At 43.7% G+C, this 23,550-nt stretch overlaps 1 protein-coding gene across 1 annotated transcript in view; it reads left to right on the forward strand.

Annotated features, from left to right (window-relative positions):
* Window positions 1-23,550, forward strand: part of arid1b (AT rich interactive domain 1B (SWI1-like)) — a 112,421-nt gene that overhangs the window by 71,744 nt on the left and 17,127 nt on the right. Inside the window, exons 4-9 of the mRNA XM_053434874.1 lie at window positions 1,066-1,152; window positions 3,422-3,601; window positions 12,589-12,901; window positions 13,961-14,122; window positions 20,552-20,685; window positions 23,155-23,258. Coding sequence (XP_053290849.1) covers window positions 1,066-1,152; window positions 3,422-3,601; window positions 12,589-12,901; window positions 13,961-14,122; window positions 20,552-20,685; window positions 23,155-23,258 — 980 coding nt within the window. The remainder of the gene's footprint in view (window positions 1-1,065; window positions 1,153-3,421; window positions 3,602-12,588; window positions 12,902-13,960; window positions 14,123-20,551; window positions 20,686-23,154; window positions 23,259-23,550) is intronic.

The raw sequence follows: 23,550 nt of genomic DNA on the forward strand, positions 1-23,550 counted from the left end.
CACTTTAGCAACAAAATTGTGTCACTACAGCTGTACTTAGTAACGAATCATCCTGAGTCGACGATTACTTTTGGCACACATTCCCATCTCTAGGACGGCAAATCATATATGCTAATTGTAAAAACATGTACTGACAGTCATCAGTGAGCATGTACAGTTAGATAACGTCAACATTTCTCGCATGTTCAGGTTGCTTGTCACATACATTATGTGTAAGCACTGAATCATCCATCTCAACCACAGAAACCAGGGCAGTTTTAAAACAACAAACCAGTTTTCCTCCTCCTCTCCCCCTCCGCATCGTCCCATGTCTGAATTAGAAGATAAAAGGTTAATTTGCCATCTCTCTCCTTCCTCTGGGCCAAATCAATCCACCATAGTCTCCGTCTGCCATTGTCCTAATCAGACCCTAAACTCGCTATTGGATTCCAATGGAACAGGCACAGCCCAAAGACCCAAACAACCATCTAATCAATAATCCTCAAATGGGGGTGGGTCTCTATAGGGGATCGCTCTGGTTTTAATGCTTACACAAGGAAGTGGTGCAGGCTCCAATGACTTGATACAGCATGTCCTCTGGAAGTGCATTTGTCATTTAGTTAATAGCAGATCGCAAACAACTTCATGTGTGGCGATTGTTCTGGGTACTTCTGGGATCTTTATTTGGCATCCAGCCTTCTAACCCGATCGCTTGACATTGAAGAAACACAAACTCAGACTTCAGCTAAATACTGATTCCTCATTGTTTTTTCTTTCGTCAATCAAGACAGCAGAAGATTTTTGAAGCAGGTAACTTTTGTGCCATTGAAAGTAGATCTGACAGAGAGACAAAAGTGATCTCTCAAGGCTTGATTGTTTCAACAGCTCCTGCAGTTTCATTACATTTTCAGGCAAGGCAGATAGGCAGCAATTATAAATCAATTTTCCATTCATTGCTTTCGAAGCGAATCCAACTCCCGTAACGTGACAGCTTTTATTACAAAGACAGAATTGTACCATTGTAACTCTAAAATGTGCCATGTGGATGTTTGAGTCTTCATGTAGTGATTCCATGTTATTCTGCAGGTTCCAACCTGGCCCTGCAGAGCTCTGGAAACGGACCAGATGGAGCCCACCCACCAATCGCCCGCTCACCTATGGCTCAGGAGAGAGGTATGTGTTTATGTACAGAAACTGGTGTTTGACCTATATTTATTTTTTTTGTGTGAAATTGTGAAACCCATTGGAAAAAGTGGAAAATGTTGTTCATTCAAGAATGTGTTCTTTTAATTTGAGAGCAGGACTTCCTCTGTCAGATTTTGTGTAATGCCTCCGTAGTGAGTGCATTACCTTTAAGAGTCATACTTTCCTATCTGCACGGGTCCATGAAATCAATGCAAACAACAAAACATATGATCCAACTGCAGTTTGAGCAAATTTGGTGAGCACAGGCAAGGCTGTTTGAGTGCGAGTGCAGGGTGAGAGCATTACAAAATCTGAATCTTAAATCAAAAAGTCCTGCCCTCAAAATGAAAGAGCACCCTTTCAATAAAGATAATAGCAGAATTTCCCATTTAAACCAAATAAAAAAATCAGCATCTACACAACATTGCAAACAAAAAAATAACCCAGATGGACTCGTATGTATCATCCACCAAAGAGCAGTTAAGTCAGACAGAGACAGAGGGAGTGGACGGATGAAGACAAAGAGGGAGAGCCAAGCTCTGTAAAAGGTTATTTCCCAACATGATGAAATCAAGCTGGAGATTTAATGCAGCTCTCTAATGCCTGTAAACCTCCAGCCCTTCCCAGGAAACCACAGTGCCGGTTAACAGAGCTGGCTGTTGTTTTTAGCTGTTTTCCAAGCGCCCCCCCCAACCAAGCCTCCTGAACACACACGTTCCACTTTGCTCAAGTGGCGTCCTCCCTAAGAGCCTCGCTCCACTCTTCATTTCCATAAATCCGCTGAATGTCCCCCACCCCCCCCACACTTTCTCTTGAGCATGCTTTGCCAGCTGCCTGTTGTTGTTGTCGTCCAGTTGAGAGCTCCTTTCGCTGTTTGAGAAAGAGAGAAAGGTTTATCTGTGTGCGAGTGTGTCTGTGAGTGTGTGGAGTGGGAATGAAGCAGAGAGAAGGAGAGAGAGAGAAATCCTTGAATGTGTTATTTGCTTTTAGCACTGTCTGCAAAATGTTCCTCTCCCCATCCATTTTCCAGGCAATTTAAAGTGCGGTATTACACACTGTATTTTTTTTTCTCCTCCTCTCCCAGAATCCCCTTACCCTAATGGAAGCAAAACATTACAATAATGTCCTCGCTCCTTAAACCCAACACTCGCAGCCTAAGCACTTTCAGGCCCCAATCGCTCTTTCCCTCCGTTGCACTGTCTTTCCCTCCCACGCACACTTTCTGTCTTGGCCTCTGTCTCTTTCCCACACACACACAGACACACACAAACACACGCACACAAACACACACACACCTAGAGCTTTCAGATTTTCCCCTCTCTGTTATCTACCCCCCACAAAGAAGCATACATATTTACAATCTATGCATTTAGTATGTGCACACAAGCATATGGTGAATACTCACATGAGATTTTTGTATCTCCTTCCTCCCCCCTCACATTTTCTCATGCCCTTTAAGCAGAAACAAGGAATTAGACTCGTCTCAACACGCATTTTCCAACCCGGTTGTTTCCCTAAACGCCCAACTCACTGAAGAGTCTGTGCACGCTCACTCAACAAAGACAAGTATAGAAACTTACACATGGCAGTTGTTGTACAATGGCCATCCGGCAACCTCTCCGTATTCGTGGCGGACTGGGAGCACCTTTGTGTTGGATTAAAAAAACGCACAGGGCAGCTTAAAAGGGCGAAGCGCAAGCGAGGATGGCTCCAAATGTCAATTTGAATGGTGGAGGCAAGTTTGGGCCTCAGAGGCTGTGACACATCTATTGACTGAATAGCTCAGAATAGCATAGCCATGGTCAAATCACAGGCACATTCTTTGGAGAGTTGAAGGTGTCTGCTTTTAAATCAAGCAGACACATTCCTTGGCATTAGCAGGAAGACACACACATACATTTTTTTCAGCAACATACACTTTTCCGGGCAGATGTGCACCTGTTCTTTTGCCAGTGATAAAGCTCACTACATCTCTTTGGGTGGGATTATTTCTGCTCAAAAATCATTTTTCATGGTAATACCTGCTCCGTGTTACTCATGGGTTGAATTAAAGAAATATCAGAGCTTTTGGAATGAAGGGTCTCTTTACTGTAGGAAATAGAATATGTATCCTAATGTCCTGGTCTGCCACAGACTGATCACACATTCATGACATCCATCACTGATTTCGCTGAGCAGTTATATTCACTGGTGAACCTCTCTCTTGGATTTTAGCTAAGTGTGGACGTTGTTTTTTGTGTCTATCTGTGCGTTTCAGGATTCATGTCCAACATGCAGAGGAACCACGCCGGCTCCCAATTTGCTTCTCCTCAGTCCGGACCCTCTATGTCCCCGCACCCTTCACCTGGGGGCCCATTGTATCCTGGAATGGTTCCCTACTCCCAGAGCGGCCCCACAGGCCATTACGGACCTCAAGGATCACAGTATGGACATCAAGGTTGGAGGCTTTTTGCCTAAATTAGCTTTTAATTCACATTAAAAGCTTGATCGTTTTGATTGGCTGGAATACACTTTCTAAAGGTTTCTGGAAGCCTGGCAGATTGATTAATCCAAAAGCTCAAGTCCAAAGGTCACCTGTACATCTCTGATAGGCCAGTGGCTCTATTTCTTTATGTTAAAGGTCTGGGCACAAGAAAAGGTAACCCAGAAAAATTCATCCGCATCCAAAATATTACAGATAATGTGCAGGTTTGGTGATGCAGGGACTATTCTACTCTGCTGCTGCACAGGCAAGTTTAGTGCTGACAAGAAAGGTACATGATAGTTCATGATAGTTCTACGAGCTAAAACCTTTAGCACTGAGGCAACGAGAAACTAGATCTGCTATTGAATCGAAAACACATATCTGTTCCATTGACTTCTGTCTCATAATAGACCGCAAAACATTCCCCTTTTTTAAACTAGTTAATACAGGGTTGTTAGATGCTTCTAACAAGATACAATAGGTGCCACCACATTGAAATCCGTGGCAACAAATGTGCTTGTCAAAGTTCACTAAGGTGGAAACTTTGAGATATTGCTTTGTATTGTGTTTGCTGAAGGTTAGCTGAGAGCAATAGGATTTCCACACATGAAATACATTCAAAGGCATTTCGAAAAAGTGTATTTTATCCACTATTTTTGCTAAATGAAAAGTTCTTTGTGCTTCGGATTTTCGCTGGCCCCAATAGTAATTCTGAAAGATGAGCAACAGCTCCAGTTGCAGCAACACAATTTTACTGCACCACAGCTAACATTGAGACTTTTATTACTATAACCTTTGAATGCTTCAACCAACTTTGGGGGTAATGGGGGTCGCATGTCTTTGGCACGTTTATTGAGGGGCTCAGAGGCTGACAAGTTCTGGAAACTCTTGCTTAAAGCATCTGAATCAACAATCTCCTAAAGACACAATTAGTTTTGTAATCTGATCAAAACCAGTCAACCTCAAATTTATCATGGGTCATTCTCTTTATATCCTAGTAACTGAGTCCTTGGAGCATAAAACATAAAACTACTCTTGTCAAAATAGAGGATTTAACTTTCTTGCCGAGAAAGACCATTCAAAACCGAAAGGGAGTGAATTTGACTCCCAACAATCCGCTGCCTTTATGTTTTCATATTAATATTTAATCATATAAACCAATAACTGGGCCTGTATTGACATCCTTTGTTGAATTTTACCTGACACCAGATCTGTGGAGCAGGTTTGCTTGAAAAGTAATATTGAAGTGATGAATACCTTGTGTATCATTCATTCAGAGGTGTTATAGAGAAGTTTGGCCTCGGATAGGAAAGCTACATTTGTCTTTTTTATGTCGGATGTTGGCCCCAATTCCACAGTCACATTGGGCCTTGGCACAGCGGTGTCACTGTTTTCAAAGAGATTTTGCTAATGAGAAATACAAAAGACTCATTTGTAAAAGACATATCCAACTTCTGTATCTGTCTCTAAGTCCTTCGCTCTTTTGACAACTCATGCACGCACACACAGATACAGTCGTCCCTCATCCCGTGTGGTGGGTCACTGGGTTTCACAGCGGGCGTCAAAAACCGGGCGTCTAAGGGTACATCTCTCAAAATATTTCAAAGAAACTTGAACCCTGGACAGACCTCTTGATTCCCCTCATGATTTGATTATGAGTTAACTCCAGACTCAAGAGTGAGACTGACACTTGTCAGGTTATCCACTGAATGATGATAATGTCCAGTCCTGTAAATGGGCTCAATCTCTTAATATTAGGATCAAAGAAAAGGGACAATAAAGGTGTTTTTCATAGTTCATCTCTAACTCCTCAGACATGGTTCCTTCAAATACATGAAGACTTTTGAATACTCAGTGTAGTGTTTGTTCATGGATATAAAGGCAGTTGCCCCCATTTCCCCTAATCTTAAATCCAGGACAAACCATGGAAGTCCTCTTTATCAAAGTCCTCTTTTCAATACATAACAGATTCTAAACATCCGTCTCTGTGACAGCAAGTGGACTTTTAAGACCTTTAGCGAGATTAATAAGATTCACATATTACCTCATACAGAGCCACAACATGCAAACATGAATACCAGACTATATCCAGGTAGTCATCTAGATTTTTAGCCCAGCCAACCTCTCTGCTCATTCAAATAGTCACTATAGTTGTTCCAAATATTGTTAACTTATTTAAACTCTATTGGGTTGTGAAAACGCCCTCCAGACAATGTTCACCACAGTGTGTAGGCCTGTTTGACATTTGTTAAATCAGTCACATCAACCATCAATCTGAGCTTTTATTGTTACTCAATGCACAAAAACAAGTCACAGATTTCAGCAAATTTAGAGAAGAAAAAAGTTTGGATCGTTCTCTATAATTAAGCAGTCTTTGCTCACTTGTTTTTTCTCCAACGTTTTCTTTAGGCCATCCAATAAACATTGACATCTGCTGTTGTACTTCGTTTTCCTGCCATTGGCAACACACCAGATGAAACATTATGGTATTTTTTGGTAAATGTGTGTTTTAATGTGTCACCTTGATAAATACGCCATTCCATGCGCGAGCTTTCCCAAAACTGCGGCCTCTCCCTCGCATTCATTAATGTTGATTAATAGCCCTAATGCATTTGGTATTTGGTCTCCCTTCTCCGCCCACTCTTATCTCTTAATGTGACTTTGGCTAGGCTGACAGCCCAGTAAGCTAAGGGGAAAAAAGGAGGAATAAAGTAAGCAGGGAGTGACAGTGAGGGGGACGAGCCTGGAAGAGGCTCTGGAGGCAGATGAGCGTGAAATCTCACTCAGATGACAGGAAGGATGTTCCCATTGGAAACAGAAAGAACAGCTCAGGCCGCCTGTCTTCTCATCACACACACATATATAGTACATATACAGTACATATAAGTTATGGATGTATAATCTCATTCAAGTTTTATACATATGCAACTTACATTTTTCCTACATTGAAATATTCAGTCAACAGCACAGGGAAAATATAAACTGGCACTTGTGTGGCTGCATGGATTTCTCTTTCCCTTTTTCATCTCCCATTGACATCACTTATATTCAAATATCTAATTTCACCTAACCCCATTCTATTTCAACCTTTAGTAGACTTTTAGAGAAAAAGAATGCCTGTCTTTAAAGAACAGAATGAGCTGCATTTGTAGAAAGAACATGCAATAAAATTAAGGCAATACATTTTTAGAAATCCATTCATGAGTTTAAAGGCTAATTAGATGCCAAAACATTGCACACCACACCAATAATACTATGCAATACAATTTTTTAATCTTGAAAGTTATCAAATCTCCAAATTCAAGGGATACATAGGAGAATCACTTTTCTTTTTTTACCAGGAATGTGTATACAGTGCTGTATTGCCATCGACCTAGTTTTCAGTACAGGAAACCCTTCATATGGACTAGAGGTCAGATCTGGGGCCCCAGCTCTTCGAGGGTCTGTCAGAAGCCTGTTTTAGACTGCACAGGACAGACAGCTGCAGGCCATTGTTCTTAATGACAGCTCCATCTGCTCGCCTCAACTGTTCCTAGCACACTAACAAATTAGCCACATTAGCCGACACAGAAACTCACTCCAAGTTCATGAACTCAGGCACTCTGTTTTACTTGGCGTTGTATAGGGCATCACACGTGTGTGTGTGTGTGTGTCTGTTTGAGTAGAAACAAATAAAACTGTCTGATGCTGCAGCTCTTTTACTCCTTTATTAGGGCCACATTAGCCTCTACTCAACATTTATCCTGACAAATGAGACTGCAGCAGGATATGGTGCTTCTCCAAACAATACTGAAATATGTTGTAGTTATTTCCATACAAATTGGAGTAGATAAGACTGCTTCCGATACTGTTGCCAATGCTTTTTTGGTTTGTTTGTTTTAGATTAATGTACACTTGAACCGTGCCAACATTTTTCGCTTCTGATGTTTTCTCACTGTCTGAATAAGAGCTCTTACAGTGATTGGACTTCCCAGTATTTCCCCCCAAAATATTTAAGCCGCTAAATGTTTATGGCTGTGCTTTGAAAGCCAAGTTTATCTTAAGTGAAACTGATCGTGTACAGTGTGTTGATAGCAGGCCTGTCCTCAGGACTCCAACAGCTGTTTTCAAGACATGCAGTGAAAGAACGTGATACGGAGCCAGCGTGTTGAAAGTAGTGGACGCAAGACAGACGGAGGAGGAGGAGGATATCATGCCATTACAGGAAAGAGATTTAGAGACTGTGTCGGCTCTGCTCTCTCTCCCACCCATTGCACAGTCCCCCAGAGGGGTTAAGCACTCTGCTGGTAATGACCATGCTTCAGACAGCACTTTCAGGTCTTGGTGCCTTGCCGCAGCCGACGTGTAATTCGGGCCAGAAAAAAAAAACATGACTCAAGAGCCGGCGTCTTGGGGGAGGAGGGAAGGAATGGAGTTTTTTGTGTTGGACATTGACAGTGTGTGGCGCTCGGCAGCCCCCAAGGCACAGCCCGGCTCTGCCTAGGCTCAGACACCCTGCCGGGGAAGGTGCTGAGGTGGTTGAGAGAGGATGTGGGGGCCTGGGGCAAGCAGAGATGCGGGGGGAAAAATGTCCTAGAAAGACATGTCTACTGCAGAATTTTACTGGGATTTAGAAACTGTACACAGCTAAAAAGATACTTTACTGACATTACTGACAGACTTGATTCCAAACAGGTGCTTAGAAACTTTTTAAATTAAGTTTGAAGTAAAATAATGTTTACTTAATATATATGAAACATGAAGTTCTGTTAGAAGGAAAAAATTGAGGAGATTGGTATTGATAAATAGCAGCCATGGTTTAGAATGTTGACTTGAAATCAATTAGGTAATCAAAGTCAACTTTATTGTCATTCCTGCCATATGTAGAGGATATGGACGGGATTGAAATGCTGTTTCTCTTTGATCCCGGGTATAAACATATAAGTATACAGAACATACAACTTAGCAAAAACAGAAGATATAATTATGCAGCATAATAAGTACTCAAAACATAGTACACAGTACAGCATAGTATGCAGTCATAAGGCACACGTTGGATAGGATAGGAGTAGTTGTCAACTTTTTCCAATAAGAAATTGACCAGGCAATTAATCGTGGGAGTATTTTTCTGACCCTTGTCAATGTGTGAGAGAGAGCTGATGTTTGGTGTTCAGTGAAAGGACGTTGAGAGAAATCTCCGATTGTCGTCTGCATTTCTTGTCCTCTCTGTTGTCGCTTGTCTCCGTTTACTTTCCTCCTGTAAATGGTAAAGCATAGTTCTGGGATTTTTTTGTACTTTAGGGCAGCCTTACACATACTGCAGCTGGTTTTATCTGCTCTGGTTATGAATTTCCACACTAATTGAGCATCTGAATCTGGTCTTGTGGCCCTGTTCCTTCCAGCTCTAGCAGCATGTCTGTTGCTTTTGCGCCCACACTGCAGTGTTAAAATCAGACATGACAACTATGACTTGTCATTAACAACACTCCCCCCTGCTGCTTATTTGCTGTAGATGCCACAGCTACTGCTTCAATACTACACTGGGCCAAACCCAAAGATAAATGACTTGTCCATGATGATACAGTGTCGAATCTTGGTTTTAATAGTCAACTTGTTTGTGAAACCCTTATTGTGGAACAGAAGTAACAGGTTGTCTTCTCCTTCTTGACACACTACACCCCTGCAATCTTCCCCCAACCCCTACCACATCCACAGAAGAAGTAACAGATACAAAAAATGCTGTTATTCATTTCTTTTATTTGTGTATGGCCGCACACGGACATGGACAGCCTGCCCGCGCTTCTGTCCTTGGGAGCTGAAGCAGGCAGCCATGTAATCTGCGTTCCACTCCTTATTGATGGAGTTCACAGATCCGGAGGCTGCATCGCTGTACCCATATACTTTACTCCACCGTAGCCGGGGAAATGACTGCCTCGGCTGTTAGCATTGGACGGTCCACTCTGCTGAGGAAGCAGTAGACGGTAATCTGCTCGGTCACACTCCAGCTCTCCCGCGGGAATGCAGGGATTAAACCTGGCGTACGATATATAGCGTTTGCCGAATGCGTGACCGTGCCAGGAATTTCCATGAAATTGTGAGTGAAGCACCATGAGCTCTCCTTCTCCTCCCCTCCATTGCGCTATAAATACCTGCAAAACTCCCCAAAGGCACCGAGCGCCTTAGAATCAGTCTGGAAACCAAGAGTGACCCACAAGGACGCGAAGATGGGACAAATAAGAAATGACAACCTCTGTGTCCTCCTTTGCTTTGGTCCCTCCTTGATTGGTTTCCAGAGAAGGAGGAGAAGCAGTAACAGATGTGAGTGCAGTAGTAGGCCACCGTTTGCTAATGATAACACAAGTGGCCTGTTTGAATGCCAGGATGTGCTATTTCTTAATTACACTGTGTTTTTTCTAAGAGTTAACACAATAGAGAAAATAATGAAAAAAATTAAAGTTGGGTTGATGCCACCACCTGTTCACGACTCATACTGCCTGATAAGAATTCATTAATCAATTCAGCTCTGTAAATATAGTAATCGTACAATACGTCATGCAACGGATTCTGTCAATACGAGGCCTGTATCAGCACCTTTATATATATTTATATATGCAATTTTATCTTATCTTATCTATAGTCATCTGCATGTTGTCTTTGACCTCTGCAGTGATCCAGGGTCTAATGTAATCTGAATGGCACTTTCACAGCTTTAGAAACCATGAATGACACATTTAATTTCGGCGTGGATCTGTCAGTCACTTTTAAAAGCGGGTTAGTGCACTATCTGTCCTTGAAGAAGTGCTCTGGCACAGCTCCAATCCTTCAGGAAGTGAATCTTTCTTGTCAGGACAGAGCGGGACTCTCAAGGAAAGCTTAGCATCAATCCAGTCCCACAGCTACTCAGTCTTCCCTTTGTCAGTCAAGACAAATGCATCTCACTACTAGAACATTTTCGAATTGTAGTGTAACCTCACTGATAAGTTCTCTCAATGCTGCGTGACTTAATGATACTTTTTTGAACACAATTCTGTTGGATTTGGCTTCTCATCTGCTCCCCCAGTAAAGCTGAAACCAGTCACATGGAAACTTCCAGACTCTCACTCCCACTTTTGGCCAGTTTGCTGAAGACAGGGGGAAACATGCAGACTGTCCAAATGAGACTTTGTGATATAAACAACTCCCAGGGAGGTGTGCTGGAGCCTCAGTCTGTCACAAGAGCCAAAAATCACAAAGTGTCCACCCAGGCCACTGAGAAATGTTGGGCAGGCAGCCATGACATGGGGGCTCAGCAGCTGTCCAAAGAGGGTTGAGAGGGGTCATTGACTGGGGCCTCGTTCATCTGCAGCAAACTGTCCAGGCAGCACGATAAAGGAAGGTGGCTGTAAGCCTACGCTCCCCAGATTTTCCACAGCGCTGTACGCCGCAAATAACATGGAAATGCCACTTTCACTGGTGTGTGACGACGTAATATTTATGCATTTACTCAGACAAGCAGATGGACACGCACACACACACATGCACCATACGTATCCTCCTGTGTTCGTTAGCAGACACCCTTTCTTCCTGAACGCTTCCCTATTATAGCCCCAAAACCCTTGACAGGTGTCAGCCTTACTCAGCTCACCGCCTCAACAAAGCCTGCCCAGAAATAATCCGCCTCTTCTCTTCCCATCTCCCACAGTAGATTTCATCACAATTTCTGGACAAATTCAACTGGAGCTGCTGACTTTTATGGGAAAGACTTTTATTTTTGATTCAATATAAATCCTATCTTGGGGGTTGAGGGGCAGGAGTTTGTTCCCCCTTCCCCTTCTTCTGTCTGCCTGTCTTCCTGTCTTCTTTCCGCCACCGCCCTGAGCCGCTTCCTCCTGCGCTCTCCCTCTGTCGGACTCGCAGGCTTATGTCATGTGGAAAGTGTCTTCACCGAAGCAGCTCGAGGACACTGAGAAGCCATTTACATTTTTCGGAGTCCCATCCTTCCCCCAGCAAGTGTGGAATATTGTCATTCAACTTTCCCTCGTTTCAGCGTGCGGAAAAGCCTTCAGGTTTTAAAGGGACTTGATCCCCTTTTCCAGACAAATTCTCAGAGGATTAAGCAGTGAGGCCCAACTAAAGCTACCTTAATCAAATCAAAATAAATAGCCCCCTTCACAATGGAGGATGCCACATTTTCCATTTCTATTTTGCAGGGGATTTGTCCGAGGGAGGGAATATCCCAGTGGAAAAGGCCCAGTGCCTGCAGAGGCAATACAATGTGATGCGCTCTTTGTGTGGATGTGTGGTGCACTTGCACGTACAGTAGGTGTGTTTTAGGTGAACATGTTGTTTTTGATAGCATGGTGATTCTCTCTCAGCTCTTATTACAGTTGGTGTTGGAGGCAAGCCGGGCTTTTGTAGCCAAAATGAAGGGGTTTAAGTGTGCCTTAGGAAAGCTCCTGGCACCGGGGCCTGGTGGCACTCCGGGCCAGCAAGAAAGCATTTACTGCAGATTAGAGCTCCTCTCAAGTGTTTCACAAAGTCGGCCTTAAGCTTGGCAATTGTTCCCAGAGCCATCCAGCAATCTGCAATGTCGCCAGATCACAGCCCATATAGTGTTTCTTCCTGCGTCCACGGGAGGTTATAGAGGTGGTGAATCAGAATTTACTTCAGCACTTTGAATTCCTCATTCCTCATCTGTCAGCGCATTATTTTCTGATGGATGAAATTGTTGTATGTGTCACTGTTGTAGGTATAAGTGTATCCGCTGACACACACTTGATAAACACTCCATTTCCCTCAAATGAAATGATTCATGGCACCAATCTGCAACTACAGTATTTCACAGCAGCCATTTTCTGTCATTCTTGCAACCAATCGATCAAATTCATGTGGGAGGTAAAATGTCCCATGTTTTACCTTTTCACTGAAATTTTTTGTGGAATACTGACATTTTAAATGATTTTAAGTATTTGTGAGCTTATTCGTTGGTTGTCTTTTTCCAGGTAACTACCCCCGTCCCTCTAACTACAGCGGGACGGCCAGTGCCAGCTACAGCGGCCCTGGCCCCAACAGCCTGGGTATGAATGCTACCAGCCCTATGCACGGTCAGGGTCCCGGCCAGCCCATACCTGTGGGACGCAGCCATGGCCCGAGCAACCAGAATAGGGTTTATCCGCCAATGGCTCCCAGCTCTCCCAGCATGCCTCAGCCAGCTGGGCCAGGGATGGGTCCTCCGTCTTTGGGTAGCTCTAACCGCAAGGTTCAGGAGACAGGAGCCGCTGTGGTGCTGGGATCTGCCAACTCAACACACAACAGGTAAGAGCACAGCAAGGACAGGAGGTCTGATTCATGTAATAAATATTGTATTTTAATATTTTCTAGCTGTTTTTTTTTCTCTAATTGGTCTATATGGCTTTTTATCTCTTTGTATGGTTTTGTGTGAATAATTGTTCGAGCCCCTAATTGGTCCTAAAACTGATCTTGAATGAAGAACTGTGTAATGGTGCCACTCCAATGGAAATGGCCTAAATTCTTCTGAGGGACTGAGGCTTTTTTTTTACCTCACCCAGAAAAAGTGGTAGGCTAAAATTAGAGGACAGCAAGCATCTTTTTCTTATATCACTTACTATCTCTTGCAGGTTGTCTCTGAGGACGTGCACTCAAAAGCACCACAGAGAGTTTCTTTGCCACAGAGTTAGTCTCTTTTTCCTCCTTTTTCAAAGTCTTTTCAGATGTGCTGGCGTGAGTTGGTTCTCAGGGGTTCCACACATCTATGAGCCATTTGCAGAACTATCCCTATTTTCACACATCTCATAAAGTGCCTGACATTTTGATAGCTCGCACTATACACCAAGTGCCGTTTGTTGCAGAAAGAGATATATTGGCTTGTGAGTAGACTGTATGGGTTGAATACTGTCAAAACATAAAAAAGAAGAAAAAGCGAACCATAGGTTTAACAGTGAACACACTAGAGATGGAGGTGACACCAAGCGCCTCAACACAAATACAGAGCCCTTTGATGCTATAAAGGTATATGAGTTAAGAGATATTATTTTTCCATCAGGGTTGGAGCTTTGAATATATGAGTCTTTGTAGCCTAGGAGGCTAGGGCCGTTGTGGGATTTTGTGGGCAGTAAACTTTCGCTGAACTTGTGGAAACATGGTCGCCTTCAGAGAGGGAGGGTGGGTTTCTGCGCTTCCTCCAATCAGTGTGCAGTTTTTGATGATGATGCATCGTGGGAGCAGGCTGAGGTGGCAGATTAACATGTGTCAATGTTCATTTCTCATGATGCATGAGTCAGACTGTGAGCCAGTGATGATGTTTCAGATGAAATTTCTCTTTTTATCATGGGGGGTTCTTGTTGATTGCTGAAGGCGGCCCTCGTATGTAAGGTCCCCAGCACAGATGGAGCTGACCCCACCCACCTCCAACCACTGGCCTGCACCCCACCCTGTGTCCACCCGTCCACAACCTTCACCTCCACTCAGATCTTATCACCCATGCATCCTGTCATCCTCACACTCACAGCACCATAGGTAGGTGTGCCACCCTCATGATGCATGTTTGTATCTTTAACACAAACTGTTTATAAGTGAACGTGTTTGTGTGAATGTTTCAAGCTCAGCAGAACTGAAAGTGAACATGATATTTCTCACACGCTCCCCCTCTGCGAGCAAAACAAGAAGAGTCATCGCTGTTGTCGTCGTAATTGCCATCATCAGCTTCATCATCATCGCTGCAGTCATTATCATCTTCAGCATGTGTTAGTCACTATAAATGCAACCACAAAGAAGCACATACACCTTCCTGTGTGCTTTGTGTCTACATTTTTCGCGGAGGGGCGGCAGACAGTATACGTGATTAATTAAGGTGCATCTGGGGGGGCGGCGCTGCTATTAAGAGATGGCTGCGCTGTCAATAAGAAGTGGCACGACACGATCCTCACTGCTGGGACCAATCAGACCGCCTGTCAGTCTCCGCTCACAGTCACCAAGACGCCAGAGGTGTCACTCTCTCCGTGGTGCTGCTGGAGGAGAAGACTTTCTCTGCTTGTTTAATTTTTCTAAAATGTCTATTTTTGTGTCTTCATCTATTTCTCCATCTTTCCATTGATTCACTGTTGACTGTGAAAGCGTTTGTGGGTTCCTGGTCTTTGCAGTGTTTAGGATCATCAGTGTTGATCACATTTCACATTTCATTTCATAAAGCAGCTTTTTATTTATTACTTTCTACTGGAAGTCTCTCTTGTCTTACTCTCTTCAGTGTTGGTTGCTGTTGCTGTTAATATGAGCCTTTAGGGGGGTTGTTTGTAGATGTAGAGTTATAGCGTTTGGTGTAGAGGGAAGTGGTGGGGTTAAACTGATGCTCCACACGGGGTGGGGTTTACTCCCTTTTAGTGGACAACTCAGCGGCTGAATAAATTGTTAAAGGTGAACGTGAAGCAGCTTTCCAATAAGAACAGGCGTATAACTTAATAATAGCAAGCCAGTTCAGTTCATCTTATAACATTGTGCATGTTAACTTCCAGGCTGCTCCTGTCTTTATTCAAAGCAAAACATTCGCTGGAGAAAAAACCTAGCAGACGCTGGATATTCATATCAGCAGAAGACTAATATATGACTAGCAGGTGTAAAAAAAAAAAGAAAAGTCTGCCAGCTGGCTGACAATATTGGTTTTCACTAATCTGAACCAAATTTCTGCCTTCTTCTTTATTCAGGATATTGATAATAGCATATTTTACTAATAGAATATTTGACAGGAAGTATTTTTTACTAGTTTAAACAGAAAAAAGAGCACATTTTTTTTGTTGCAATGAACACTTTTGCAGAAAACTCCAGTTTCTTTGCTGCTTGTCTCACCCTCACTGTTATTCTTGTCTGCTGTCGCTCATTTTACCTCTTTCATCACTTCCCTTTCTGTTCTCTCTCCTCCCACCTGTTTCACTCTTTTTTACCAACTCTCCCAACTGTATCTTCCTCTCCGTCGCTGTGCAGCTCTGTTATCCTACCCAGACTGTTTTATCTCCCTCTGTCTTTCTTCCTCCCAATTTGCTTTTTGTTCTCCGCTGTCTCAAGCGCAGCCTTGTTATGTTTTTCTTCCTCAGATCCCACTTTAGAACATCTGAGGGAGATCAGGAGAAAATTGGCCTACGAAAAACCTGCAGTTAAAGGCTCCACTACCCCGTTTGCTCTCCAGATCTCAGCGCAACATTCTGAAACATTCAGACCTAGTTCCTCCCTGTCTGCGAAACAAGTTGTTAGTCGTAGCACATGTCTAGTTTTCGCTCTTTGATGCATCAACCCTGTGTGAACTGCCATGGACGCCCACTCACGACCTTCTAAATCAGTGGCTAGCAGGCTGCTCGCTCCTTCTCTCCCTCTTTTTTCTTCAACACCTCCCTTCTCTTCTTTCCCCACCAATAATCCCTCTAAATTTCCACCTCTAATCCCCCATATCCATCCTCCCCTGACTCACACACACCCTCACACACTTGTAGACACACTTCGGCTTCATTACCCTGAGTGAAAAGAATGCCGAATGAACGGAGGAGGGCCACTTCTCGTATCCCATGGCTGCAGGCGAGGGTCCTGATTAAATCTTCATAAAGTGAGGCGTGAGTGGGTTTTCCCTCAAGCCCTCTCAGAGTTTCTCCTCCGCCAACCGATTGAAATCTGAAACTAATGTTCCGCTTTTATCGGTTAATCAGTTTGATTGGTGGTTGAGAGGAAACAGTGTTGACCTTCAGAGTTTTGGAATCAGGGAAAATAATCCAGTCACTCTACTTAAAGTTTAAGCAGAAGGATCATTTGGAAATCTAGGAATTTCTTCCACTGGTTTACTTCTGAAAAAGTATAACATCTATATGTTACTTGTTTGTGCACTTTTAGCTTATTTCACAAATTCTGGTCGATCAGAAAATTGTGTTAATCTGTTTCATGTCAGCTTGTTGACATGTTGGGGACACTATAGGCTGCCAGTTGCCAGGATGACGAGCTGTAGCGTATGAATTTTGACATGTTCAAATAACTCACACAATGTCAGGCCTGTCAGTGTGGAGGAGGTACGAGTTTGTTTGGGGGAAAGGTGTGGAAGAAAATATTTTACGGGCTTGGGGATTGATGCTGGGGAATTTTGGGAAAAGAGGAGAGAACAGAAAGTATTAAAAGGTATAAGCTTTTCTTGGCAGCAGCTTCTAAAGACAGAATTGGCTTTTCAAATGACTTTCCAGCGCTGCCGGCGACACTCTACAAAAAGTTCCTGGAGCTATAGGAACGGGCGCTGTCGAAAAAATAAGCACTTAGTGGAGGAAGAGCAAAGCTCAGAGAAAGAAAAAAAAGAGCCGTAAATCAAAGGGAAATTGAAGAGAGAAAAATGTTGGAAGAGGGAAGAAGAGAGGAGAGGAGAGTGCTCCCAGGCAAATCCTTGCCAAATAATTCATTTCTGACCTCCTTAGTAAGTAAATTTGCTAAATAAATAAGAGCAGCGCTTGAATGTCAAGAACGGAGGATGCTGCCTGTGGCGCTTTGTCGCTCGCAGTCTTGGCAGTGCTGCGGAGCGCTCTGCTTTCATTAGATGGGCAAAATAAATGGCTTCTCCTCCATCCATCCTGAGCTGTTTGATGTTTGAGAAGGAGGGGAGGGAGAAGAGTAGCTTTTCTCTGGATTTAATATGTTAAAAGCTGTCCTTTTATTTTTTTGTGGAGGACTTATTCTGGTCTCCCCTCTGTCTGTGCATGTGTTTGTCTCTGTGCTGAGTTGAGTCAGGAGTTTGGAGGAGCTATGAGCACAAGCTGCCCTGAGAACAGATTGGGTCCATATATAATTCATGGCCTCCAGCCGATCCACTCCATCCTTCCATCCAGCAGCCTCTCTCTTTTCCCCTCACTTTCTTCTCCACACTCTTACACACACACAGCCGAGGGATCGATAGGGAGGGCCGCTCAGCCATCACACACTCCTGCAGTCCCAGCACTTCTGCTGTCTCGTCCGGTTAGCAGCGCTGGGAGGCATCGGCGCGGCCTGTCACCGCGAATGAAGGACAAAGATGCTGCCACTTCTAGAGAGACACCGTCAGCTGGTTGGCTGGCACCTCGTAACCATGGCGTCCCCTTGGCAACAGCACACACCCTGCACATGAACACAAGGACACACTCATACACACACACACACACACACACACACTCTGCCCACAGTGTGATAGTGGCCTTCTCTGATGCCCTTCACACATGTGAACTGAATAACAAGAGGAGAGATATGGTTGTGTGTGTGTGTGTGTGTGTGTGTGTGTGTGTGTGTGTGTGTGTGTGTGTGTGTGTGTGTGTGTGTGTGTGTGTGTGTGTGTGTGTGTGTGTGTGTGTGTGTGTGTGTGTGTGCGTGCAGTGTGTGCATTAGCATGTGTGTGTGTGTCTGTGTTTAGGATTAGGGAATAAAACAAGGGTGTGTTTGAACAATAGAAAAGTAGTTTTCCTTTTGAAGTGTGTGACCAAGGTGTGTTTAATTAATGCATTTCCAAGGTGTGTGATGATGGCTTTTTTGCTTTTCATTATATATATATATGTCGTGTCTGTCCGTCTCTGTATGTGATGCTGTGTCAAAATTCTGTAACTTTTCAAGAAAACTCGGGTGAGAGTTTTCCAGCCCTGTTTCTTTCTCACTTTCTCCTCAGGCCACACCGAGACAACAAAATGAAAGAACCCTGGCCTGATGGTGTTTGGGAAGTTTGTTTGTGGGTGTGTGTGTGTGTGTGTGTGTGTGTGTGTGTGTGTGTGTGTGTGTGTGTGTGTGTGTGTGTGTGTGTGTGTGTTTGTGTGTGTGTGTTCTCTCAGCTTATTCTCATGGAACAGCGATTACCTAGCTCTGGGGCCCTGAGCTGAAACTACCCCCACCCCCACCCGGTCTGCCAGGGACCCATGCAAACCCTACTCTGGCTTCTCGGGCCCTAGTTTCCCTCCCTCCATCTTTCTGTCCTTTCTTCCAAGGCCTCCACTTCCTCTGTTTCCATCCCTCCTCGTCTTTGCCCCGCTTTCTCTCTCTCCTTCCCTTCACTCACTCTTTCTCTCCCTCTCTGCTGCAACAGGATGCTTTTTTCTTCCCCAGCACAAAGGTGCCTGAGAGCAAGATGAATGTTCTGTGCCGGGTTTTTTTTTTTTCTTCCCCTGATAGCGGCACATGCATATATTAAGTGTGATTAAACGCTGTGCAGTGCCTCCATCAAGTGCTTTCTAATGGGCTTTTTTATGACATGAATTAGTCATAATGGGAGAGTGCCACAGTCGAAAACCTCCAACCACTGTTGTTGTTGTTGTTGATTTGGATGTTTCACTATTCACAAGAGAGCTTGTGCTTATATTCCTCAAGGTGGGTGAGGGGTGTTTTTACATTATGGATGGATAAATGAGCTCCACAGGCATGTGGTATCTCTAAACTTATTTTTCCTTGCCGGCTTATCGTTTCTGTCTTTTTGTGTGGCATTTGCATGCAGAACACATTTCCGCTCGCGAGAGAAGGTGCAGCAATTAAAAGGTAAATTTATTTCTGTGTCTTGACTCACTCAGAGCTTTATAGGGAACATGTAGGCAGCAAATGAAGGAGTCTATACTTTCCCTCATTATAGGGAAATGGGGCCAGATAAGTGTGGATTTGGTGCGAGCTTGTTTCTTTGCCATGGAGCTCCCCTGTGCACCTCGGCCCCCGTAGAGGGATTACATATGTATCATCAGCCGTGCTCTATGACTAATTACATCTGTGAGATGAGATTATGGGGAGGTTTACCAAGCCGATCCCTCCTCTTAGGCTATGTGTATCGGTTCCAACATGAGGTATTATGATTTGTGTCTTTGAGTGTGTGAACCAGAGAAAGATGCCAGTTAGGAGGGAATTGACTGACATAAATCCGCATAGTATTTTTCTTTTTGTCCACATAAAACTGTGCTGCAATTTGTGCCAGATACTCTTCCATCCTTCCTTCCTTCCAGCTCTCATTCCATCTTTTCCTTCCTTCACATTCACCCTTACTCCTATTTGACGTCCTCAGCTGTCGTCCTCAGCTGTCGTCCTCATTTCCTCTCCTCTCCTCTTTTCATCCTGCTGTCTCAGGCTTCCACCTGCTTTCACTTATTTTCTTGATCTTTTAGGCCTCTCTCTCTCCCTCTGTTCATCTCTGTGTCTTTTCTCTCCATCTGTCTCCCCTCTTTTTTTTGTGGTTGTCCAGGAAATAATCTTGAGTCAGCAGGAGATAGACCAAATTGTTCCCAACATGGTGTTCCCTTTCAGCCTCCATGTCACAGGCTTTGGCCTGCATGGCATGCAACGATAGACTCTGCCTTCAATCACACACAAACACACACAAACACACGCACACACAAACACACACACTCACACACACACACACACACACGAATGGCTAGCATTCAGCAGGTTGCAGATAAGCCCCTCTGATGTCACTTGCATCACCATGTGATGAGCTGCCTGAGAGAGAGGGGGGGAGGCTGAGGGAGAGAGATTGAGCGGGATTGATTTCTCCTGTCACCATGGTAACAAATAACATGATCCTCTCCAAAAGCACACCTTAATTAGTTAAATTATGACTTGTGGGAGAGGGAGAGGGAGGCGGGGGGGGGGGGGATGCAGGGAAGGGCAGATTTGTGGAAGGGGAGAGAAAAGAAGGGAGGATAGCAGAGATTTTTTGTTTTTCTAATGCTGCACGAATTCGTCAATCTTTTGGAAGAGATGTTTGCTGTATGTTGCTGTTTATTGTGACTTTCAGATACACACGCCATACGGTTCATACAGTAATGTCTGAGTACATACTGCCAGATATCATCTTGTACCAGTTTGTGACTTCTGTTCTTCTGCAGTGTTCCTTGTTACACACTTATGTCTCCACAGCCTGCCATCACATTATGGAACTAAACCTAAATCATCTCTTCCATATCCACTTCCCTCTTTCTCCTCTCTGTGTGGTAGGCAGGGCAGCTATCCAGGCCCCGGCATCAGCCAAGCAAGCACTATGGCCACCACCGTCCCCTACAGCCAGCCAGCGAGCAACAACAGCTCAGCTATGGGTAACGCACAAGGTCCAGCCTACATGCCGCCTTCAGGTATTTAGCTCATGCCAACCTCCTTTCATGGCTGATATTGTGCAAGGGTATATTTCTTTTGAAATATGTAAATTGGGCACAGGTAATACAAGATAAATCTGTAACGCTGAAAGCTGTCGTCCCAAATGGAGACTAGACACGAGGAAAGTTCCAATAAATAATCTTGTCCAAAAATCACAAAGGCTGAAGGGAAGAAAAACACGGCTTGATCCTAAACTCATAAAGATCACATCAGGAACACTGACAGGGGAAGATGTACTGGCAATAGGAAGGGGAAACATGGGGATTTAACACATGAGTAAACAAGACGGAGGTGAAACTAATAAGGGAAGGGAAATAAGACAAAGACGGAGAGTAAAGTGAGAAGTACACACAAGGAAAAACACTTCAAAGTAAAACAGGAAATAAAGAACTCATAGTGCAATCACAGCTATTCTGTCAAGACAAATTAGCCTCTGGGTCCACGGCCAATATTTTGGGGCCAATGTCGACAGTGGATATCCAGGGGAAGACTAACTGTGTGTTCACGTGCTCCTCGGAAGTTCCAATTTCCTGAGCTGTGAAGTCGTTGTTCCGACTTCGGTGTGTTCAAAATTGCAGACTTGCCAAGTTTTTGTTCCGAGTTGACGTCACATGCATTTTCCCTACTGGGAATACATTTTTCTGATTATTGCTATATTTAAACGCATACAATTCGTCATCCATTCTCCGTTCACTGTTTACAGTCTGACTAGTTTCTTTTATCAGACGTGTCGAACATTTCTCCACACAAAATACAAACAGTGATACTTTTTGTAGGTGTTAAAATGAATGAAAGCCGTTAGCTTTCACCTACAGACTCTGCATATTCACATGAAAAACCTGTTTCTAGAGGTTACAAAGATACAGGAAGATTATTAGTCTGTGACATAAAGGTCCATACAACAGAAACTATTTTTAAAAGATCCATAACAGAAACACAATTCCAAACAAATAATCACAAGTTCACAAAAAGGTCACAAAAAATAAGACACTGGGACAGAATCAAGACAATGACAAAAGAAATGTCAAAATTGGAAGCGCTCAAATATTTGGAAAGCACACACCAGACAATGGAGAAATGGAGGTTAAATTATTTCTGTTTAACTTGACCCCATAGATAGAAGCTGTCAGCCTCCTTCAGCCACATTCAACAGCTATGTTTGAAAAAAGGGGGGCTGTGACTGAGTAAATGTCGATTTGAATAGAGAAGATCCTGTTGAATAAACAATCACGGTCCTCCGGGTTCATTTTAGACAGTATAATGGTATATTGAGTATATAGCAAAAGCAGCTTCGAATAATTTCCATTCAGAGATAAACGGGGGGGGGGGGGGGGGGGCAGATGTCACTGAAAGGGCAAGAAATGAAGAGTTCTCTCTGATACCAGTTACTTTCTCGGTGCTGTTACTTTCTCTGTAGTGCTGGCGCTCGAGTGAGCAAAGATGAATGTGGTGCATAGCTCTTTCTCTCAGCCCTTCACCCTGTTGCTTGTTGCTAAATGCACCTCGGAGTAGCACCGTGGCTCCAAAAATGAAAGGCATCTTTTATTTAAAACCAAATATCAGAATGCGTGACATTCGGAAAACTTCAAAGAAATTAGAGCGCCAAGGTTCCTCCTAACTCATCTGGTTTGCCCCTGGGCACGGGTAAAAAGCCATTAGTTGTCCCACTGTGCAGCAGCATAAGGGAGGAATACAGAGGAGAGCCTTGTATCCAAGGACCCCCTGCTTTCTGTTGATGAGAAATATGCAGCCTGGCTCTATTAAAATTAGTCTTAAAGATCTTAAGTCTTCTTGAATTAGAAACCTCATGAAGGCACACAAATGTCTTTGAAAAGAGAAACAAGTCTCCCTGTCATCCAGCGTCTCTTGAATGCTGACCTTCCCATTCTGTCACCACTTTTGAATATGTGCGAACATGTATGATTTCTCCCATGCCGAGGATGTGCAGCCAGCGAGAAGAGAGCACTGGCATGCTTTTTTTGTGTGGGTCTTATCTCATTCTCTGTCTTTACCTAAGCAGCAGTCTTTTCATATGTCCCTTTCAGTATCTTCCCTTTGCAGGCTCTAGACGGGCCTTGAGAAAAATCGAAAGAAAGACTGTAATACTTCAGCTGCAGAAAGACATTAAACCATTTCACAATGTCTGACTTTGTCTATGACATTATACGAACCATTATCCAGCAGCCTTCACTGCACACAAAGAGGACACCACTCATTTAAAAGAATGTTAAAACATGTTGAATTGACCATACTGTGAAAACATGCAAAGCTTGCCCCTTCGTTCCACTGTGGTGAAAAAATACCTATTGTGAATTTGTTTTTAACAAAAAATTTTGGGTTTATAGGAGATAGTTTTGCTTCAGCGAAATAGTAAAAGTGCCTGTTAGCATTTGTGAAAAGTTTAGTACAATCATCCCCCTGTACCTGTTTTCTCATTCTTGGTGTAGGAGCCTTGGCGATGTCAGGAGACGGAATGATGAGCCCGGATGGGAAACCCAAAGCAGACGTGAAAGATGACACAGGTCCCGTCAACGAGCCTCACAAACCAAAGGTTTGACCTCCTTACCCTCTCTTTGTGCTCTTCTTTCTATTTTCTCCTCAATCTCTTAATGAAGCAAACCATATCTGATCAGCATTTGCTGCCTCAGCACAGTGGGCTGATCACTGTTGTTTTCCCACCATATTTAATGATTTGTTTAACATTTACCATTCCTGATGTTTTCATCTCTTTGTTTTTGCCCCCAGCTCTCTCTCTCTGCTCGTTAATGTCTTGGCAGCACAAGTTGTAAAAAATAAAAGAGAGAAAGAGAGGGCTCGGCATCCGCAGTACACATGTACATACA

This window comes from Pleuronectes platessa, chromosome 11 (genome assembly GCF_947347685.1).
Source record: "Pleuronectes platessa chromosome 11, fPlePla1.1, whole genome shotgun sequence".
Taxonomy (NCBI): domain Eukaryota; kingdom Metazoa; phylum Chordata; class Actinopteri; order Pleuronectiformes; family Pleuronectidae; genus Pleuronectes; species Pleuronectes platessa.